The sequence below is a fragment of the Watersipora subatra genome, chromosome 7 (assembly GCF_963576615.1).
Source record: "Watersipora subatra chromosome 7, tzWatSuba1.1, whole genome shotgun sequence".
In the NCBI taxonomy this organism is placed as follows: domain Eukaryota; kingdom Metazoa; phylum Bryozoa; class Gymnolaemata; order Cheilostomatida; family Watersiporidae; genus Watersipora; species Watersipora subatra.
Genome location: NC_088714.1, coordinates 15,939,064 through 15,946,087, shown reverse-complemented (window position 1 = coordinate 15,946,087; position 7,024 = coordinate 15,939,064). Strand labels below are relative to the sequence as shown.

General features: G+C 35.9%; 1 protein-coding gene across 2 annotated transcripts in view; it reads right to left on the bottom strand.

Moving 5' to 3' along the window:
• Positions 1–1,446: 1,446 nt before the first annotated feature.
• LOC137399889 (regulator of microtubule dynamics protein 1-like) overlaps positions 1,447–7,024 on the bottom strand; it is a 50,923-nt gene continuing 45,345 nt past the window's right edge. For both annotated transcript variants that reach the window (XM_068086149.1, XM_068086150.1), the window contains exons 8-9: positions 1,918–2,009; positions 1,447–1,746 (exon numbers count right to left, since the gene is read on the bottom strand). In XM_068086149.1, the coding sequence (XP_067942250.1) occupies positions 1,944–2,009 (66 nt within the window). In that variant the 3' untranslated portion in view covers positions 1,447–1,746; positions 1,918–1,943. The remainder of the gene's footprint in view (positions 1,747–1,917; positions 2,010–7,024) is intronic.

Sequence of the window (7,024 nt, the reverse complement as noted above, 5' to 3'; positions counted from 1 at the left end):
CTAAGTCTTTCTTGATTTCACTTAATGCCACACGGCAAATTCAACTACTATACTCTAGAACAGCTCAATTCACTGAAGTAACGCTTGTTAGAGAGTTTCATCAAAATTGTTGTAGCTACACATAGCGATGAGTGAAACCAAGAAAGTAAAATCTGAAGACACTAGTGAAATTATCAACTATAGTTGTGACAGGATTCATCAGTAACTACTTCAATCTTATTAAACCGTCTAAAATTATAGGAGTATACGTAAAGCTATTTTGGTCTCGTGTTGCCACCATCTACAGCTCACAACCATGTTTTCTATTGACAAGTTTTAAAAGCCAAATTCTACCAAATTGACTGTAGGCCACCCAGTTTGTAAAGAAATAATATTTTTTTATGACACAGTGAGAACTGAGGCTAGAATCATATGTTAGATCACCTAACATTTGGTAATTTGATGCTGTAACACTGTATTTAGTAATACAATCATTCGTGCCGCGAGATGGTCCCTTCAATGCTGCAAATACCTTAGTGAAGGCAACTAAACATCAGCCTGCCACCAATCTGTCCCAAGCTATGACCACACACACTGACAGAAAATGTCATTTGGATATCACACACGCAGCTGAGGGCATACTATGTAGTAGCTATCAGGCTAGTAGCCTGCCAGATGACTCCATTAAATAGTTGCAACTCAACTTCTAGCTCAAAAAAACCTGATTTTACTGAGTTTACTGGCAGATTGCGGGGAAGCTGATTTTAGCATTAATTATCTCCCCTTTTAGCAAAATGCTAAATGTATTTCCTCAAACAACACCTTGCATGGCATCTATGCATACGAATCTGCATCAGCTCGTGAGCTGCAACAAGATTATGTTTATCTCAAATTCTCCATTTTGGCAAACTGGTAATGTGTTTTCTATCTCCTTTGTTGCCATAAGTACTCAAAATAAGTGGTCACAACCATGCCTAGTCTTATCCAAACTGGTAGGTTAAATTCTCTAATTGCTTCTTGTATCATAACTCTTTCCATTTCATAACAACCGATTCAGTTCATTTGTCAGCTGTATGTATGGGTAACGCACCAAAAGCTAACGATGTGATTTTCAGAATGTAAATTAAGGCTAATGAAAATTTCTTGATAGGCCTACTAATAAAAACATCAAACATTCCATTTACCAAATAATTTTTCTCTAGATGCAAAGCAAACAGGTTGCACAAGTAATGCTAGGAGCGTGCTGATCGCAGGCTGTAACTGGTGCAGGGATCGGTTGAAGGTTACCTTAAACCTGACGATCATTAACTGCTTGTTCCTGTGCTTGGTTGATTGATGCTTGAAAAAGAGTAGCCTTGATTTACAACCCGAAGACCAGCAAAATAGTTCCTACAGCGTTTGTTATAGTCTTATCAACCAACAAGAAGCAATATCTTTAAATAAAAACACACATATATTCATCTTCGTGCTTATTTATTCTTGCACATACCCATCATCCAATCAAACAATTGTATTGAAACAAGTGAATCCTCAAAATAATGTTCTTAAAATAAACTTTACCAAAGATAAAAATGATCAAAACCTATGTAATGATATCAGAAAAAGATTCTAGACAATATGTCTAGTGAAAGCAACAGGTAGAATAAAATGGAATGAAGGAGTACAATAGAACACAGAGCAGCAAAGTGACAAGAGAATACATGGTTTCAGCGTGTTGATATACTCCGGTGTCACAGTATCTCTGGTAACAAAACAACATAGCTTGACCTAAAATTATGACAATATGCAATTATTTTTTCAAACAGCCTTAAAAAACAATAGGCAATTACTTTTCCACACAAGTGTACCAGACAGTGTTCACACCATTAGCAGCAATAGAAGGCTAATGTCATGTTGAAAAGACAAGATGTATATATAATGGGCCATAACGAGACATACTGCTTGTCAAGAAAATGTGTGAAGATTTATTCCTTCCTGTAGTATGAATATTTACTCGCTAATTTCTCTACCTCGTCTCTGATAGATTTGTCCTACAACAAACAATGGAAACCGAGTATAGCAATGTCGTATGTACCAATCGACATCTGGTTTTCAAGCTAGTGGACCTCGTAGTCATGCAGCAAGCATTAGAAACCTATAAATAATGCACCCTACAGCAAAAACTTAGCCCTAGCACATACGTATGTAGGTTAGGAGCGAGTCTATCAGCTACTAAAAACTGCTAGTTACATTCGCCAGATACACTCAGTGATTTTCTACAATAGAATTCAAAGAGGAATAGCCATTGAAAAGTAGCTGGCACTTCAAGGTATTTTAAACTATAAACGTCTATTTTTATTGATCACACAGTCAATTATTGTCGTAAGAGATTTGTCAATTCGGTAATTTCCAATGTGCACAGGTGAACGAGCAAAGAAAAAGCCTTCTGAACAAAGACCGACATGTCAGACCTATAGCTGATGCCGCCGGGAGTATGCGTCGGACTAAAGTCAAGAGGAAACATCTTTTTGCAGATGTCATTTCATCTGATCAGTAGTAAGTGTCCATAAGAATAAATCAGATTCAAACAGGAAAACGGGTCTTCAACGGAAAAATTTTTGAAGTACTTAACAGGAAAATAGCCAATTTGTGATATTGGCCATCCTGCTGAAGGGGTACAAGTATCAATTTGGTGCTTTATACAGGAAACCTCAGACAGCAAGAAAGGATGTCAGAGGTGATCAGCAATACATTCAATACTTCATATATCGAAACACAATAAGGTCAGTTAGTAAAAGAAGTTGCTTAAAAAAACTAATTGAGCGGACAACTTCTTATTTAACCGATTTACAAGGAAAGACAATAGTAGGTGCCAAATTTAATCAAATATTCTATAATATATGCCCATTAAACCATTAAACGAACTTATACAAAACTTTTGCTTCGTATTATATAAGAAATTCCATATAATATAAAGAGTCAAGTCAGTACAAATTCTCACATTCGACTTGAACAACGAGAGTCCTATATTTAGCCTTAAAAATATCCTTTTCTCTTTTGTCGCACTTAGCAAAATACGATGTACAAGAATATTTCTATTATATATATACTAGTACCGATGTAGAGGAGTATATCTATTATATATACTAGTACCCTCGCAGTCTAGCGTGCTTTTAGAGATCGTAGGGTGTGCCTATAAAGCGCAGACAATACTGTAAGTAGTTGCAAAATTATTCAGAGATACCTAATGTGATCGATTGGTGCAGGTGTTGGAGTGTTGGATTATTATGGATTAACTATGGGACTCTCGCTGTTCAAACCGAATGTGAGAACTTGTAACAAAGCAATAGAGGTGGATTGAGAGAGGTTTTTTAAGTTCGAGACGAGACTCTGTCTTGTAAAAATTCGAGACTAGAGACACGAGAAAGTAAAATAATGAGCTTTGGGGATGATTTCATTACACAAGGACTAGCGTACTTGATATATAAAATTGATAAACCTATTTTTAACTTGAATTTTTACTTGGTGTAAACGATTTAAATACCACATTTTAATAGCGATCTGCATGTATTTTTTGTAAACAAAAGTGACATAAACAGCTCTAAAATAGCGAAGTTATATATTTCTAAGAATTTTGATCTTGATTGATAATAATTATTATAAACATATTGCTTTGTACATGTATATCTTTAACATCTATTGAATAGGTCCTACTATTTAATGTAATGAAATGCGTAATGAAACCGATAGCCGACGATCTACAAAGAATTACCGCAACTGAAAGAACACACGATAACACTTTCATTTTTATTGTTTCATTTATGTTAAGTTTTGTTTGTGTATTAACTGTAGTATGTGAATTATATTTAAATTGTACTCATGAAATTATATGAACTACTGTACATATTCTTATATTAAACTAACAATGATTTCATTGTTACCCAAACACGGACTATGGTCCACACAACCTTTAGTTCGTTTCTCCGTGTCCAGGCAAGTTTTACCCCCAATTGGTAGTATATAGAAGAGGCCCGAATTTATGAAGGGCAGTTGGTGTTTGGACACGATACAATAAATTACAGACATTTTATCCACAACAGTCTTATTTATTAAATCGGATTAACCAGAGGGTAATTGGATACGACGCGGGTATCTGTTTTAAGGACCCAGAACCGGACTACAATGTATTAACAAGGCAGTTGCCCGCAATCCATTACAATATATGGAGTTGTTGTTACCGCGAGAAGCCATGTTTTAACAGCCGTGCGCAGGCGCTTTAGTTCTATTTGATGTCTCGAGTTTGGCAATAGTTAGGTCGAGACGAGACCGATACGAGACAGGTCTATACTCGAGATGTCTGGTATCTCATTCCACCTCTACAAAGCAAAAGCTTTGTATAAATTCTTTACGTTAAGTGGAGTTTACGTTACAGGAATGTTCACTGTACATATACGTACTAGATGCATGTCGCACGGGTAATACAACAAGTTTTTACACAGAAAAATTATTTTCAATCAAAATAGACAACATTCACTATTCTAAATGAGTGTTTATTTATTTCTGTGTGTGCTATAAGTTTAATTAAGTTTACGCTATATACATGTACTAGCTATGCTACCCGGTGTTGCCCGGGTATTAAAAATCAGCTTATAAACAATGAAAGGTAATGAGAGTTGCCTGCCAGTTGCTATTAGCCTGGCACATTGCCAATGGAAAATTTGAGTAAGCTTACTAATGAGATGGCTAATGACGGCTTCTGCTGACGCTATGTCATGACTTTGCGTCATGACCGTAAGTGTAGCGTATTTGCGAACATGTAGCGACATGTATTGCCTATTCAATCTATCAAGATTGTGTGGCTTAGTTAGTAAGCCAGTCTGACTGGTGGATGGGAGGTTTCGAAATCAAATTTTCTGCTTTACAGATTATATATATACAATATATATAAATAATCCATTCCGATAATCTTTACGATATAGTAATTTTATGCTTGTGAATTGCCTCATCTATTCTAAATTCATCCCAAACTCAGCCCTTTAGTCCTTCATATAGGAAAAAATCTATTTTTTCTCATCCCTTCCACTTGATTCAAGGTCCATAATTACGATAAATTTATGTTATGTTAAGGGGAGCGCACACCTTCAATGTCAATTTGAATTGAATGTTTCTAGACAGCAAGGTCTATTGTGGAAAGAAAAAGTTGCACATGTGTAAAATAAAAATGCAGGTTCTATAACAGCTTTGCACAAGCCTTAGCCACCCCTGGAAACTTGAGGGTAGAAGGATAATTATAAAATTGCTTAAAAATTACGGAAGAGAACTTTTTAAGAACAACTCGTTAAAAAGCATGGAGTTAAGTGGAGTTTACCCATTCATAATAGTTACTGCCATCCACTTAGCATGAGATCAGTGAAAGTTGCTGCAAGGAATACTGGGACTGACCTGACTAGCGGTGAACAAGTCAGGAAATAGAACTAGTGTCTATATATTAACAATTATAATCCCAGTGCTAATGCTTGAAGACAGACGAATAGAGTCTATAGCCAACTCGGATGGATTCAAAAAAGCAACCGGAAATTTAGGATTACGATGTATGAAGCCAAACATTATATTATAACTTCTAATAACCAGAGAAACGTTCAGAATGCAGATGAACGGTGAAAGAGGTGTTAAACATAAGACCTAACCAAATGGCACTGAGTCAAACGAAGAGATATTAGTACTACCATTTGTTTTGCAAGAGATGTCGCATCTATTACCTGTGAATGCAATAAAAAATGTTTTTGAACAGAAAATCTACTTTTAATCAACATCTGCAACATTTGTCATTCTACCTTTTAAATGAAGGCGTTTGTTTATTTCTTTGTGCTGCATTTATTTTTGTGTAATTCATACTGTACCAGTCGCAGTGCCGACTACAGCTCTATACTGAGTGTAATAGTCTTGTTTGCCATGTTAGTTTAAGCATTTCTTTTTTACAAATGGGCACATATTTCTTTCGGGTTTGGCATGAAGCCATGAAAGATTGACAGATATAAGTATGCGCACTTTATTCCATAGTATAGTCTGTTAAACAGTGTAGTGTATTGGATAAATGCCTGTCTGCAGAACTGGTGGTTGTGAGTTCAAATCTTGTGAAATGTAGATTTTCCATTCCTAAAACTTCCATCGCTATAACTGGACGCGCAGACAGACAAACAGATTTAATATAGATAAAAGTCGTGTATGAAGATCCAATGCTGGATTTATTATAGACTACAAAATCTGCATGAGTTAAAAACGGAACAAGTCTTAAACAGTATAATAGTTGACATTATTTAACAATGCAAAAATTTCAGCAAATGACAGCTGCATGTTTGAGAACGCGGTTTTTTGAGAATAAAATCAATTGATATCTTACTCTTTCACTCCTTTGATTCCGCTATTGAAATCATAACTGACCTAATCTTTGCTATAATCTTTACTGTAAGAGGCATGTCTGTCGATTGTCCGTTCATCGCCACGGATGGAGATAGCGCAAATGATCGCACTATACATGCCTGGCTTAGCACCCAGGCACGCTATTGCCTGAGCTTCCATTCACCTGCTAGACTTTTAGAATATCTATGCACATACTGATTCTCTGAAAATTTTAAGTAAAAATTAAAAAGGTTTTCACCGGTGACTTTAAGGGAACGGAACCACACGTAACGATTTTTTCGTTGATTCTGACCGAAATCACGAAATGAACGAAAAACACAGAATTATTCAGCCGAAATTGTCGACGAAACGCTTTTAATTAGCTAAACAAATTATTAGCGAGCACGATTCTAGCAGCTTTTACAACTTATTAATATTATTTATCAATTTATTACAATTCATTATATAAATGCCATAGGGGCCTATTTGATATATACACGGGTCAAAGAGTAGTTACTGTGTCGGTCACAAATTGCAGCAAGTGGAATGTAGAGGATAGCTTCAATTTTATGGATAGGCCTACGTGTAAAACCACATGAACACACGAACACTCATCACGTACCCCATCCGTAATAAATACCTTGTTGATATTTTGTCATGCGTAAAA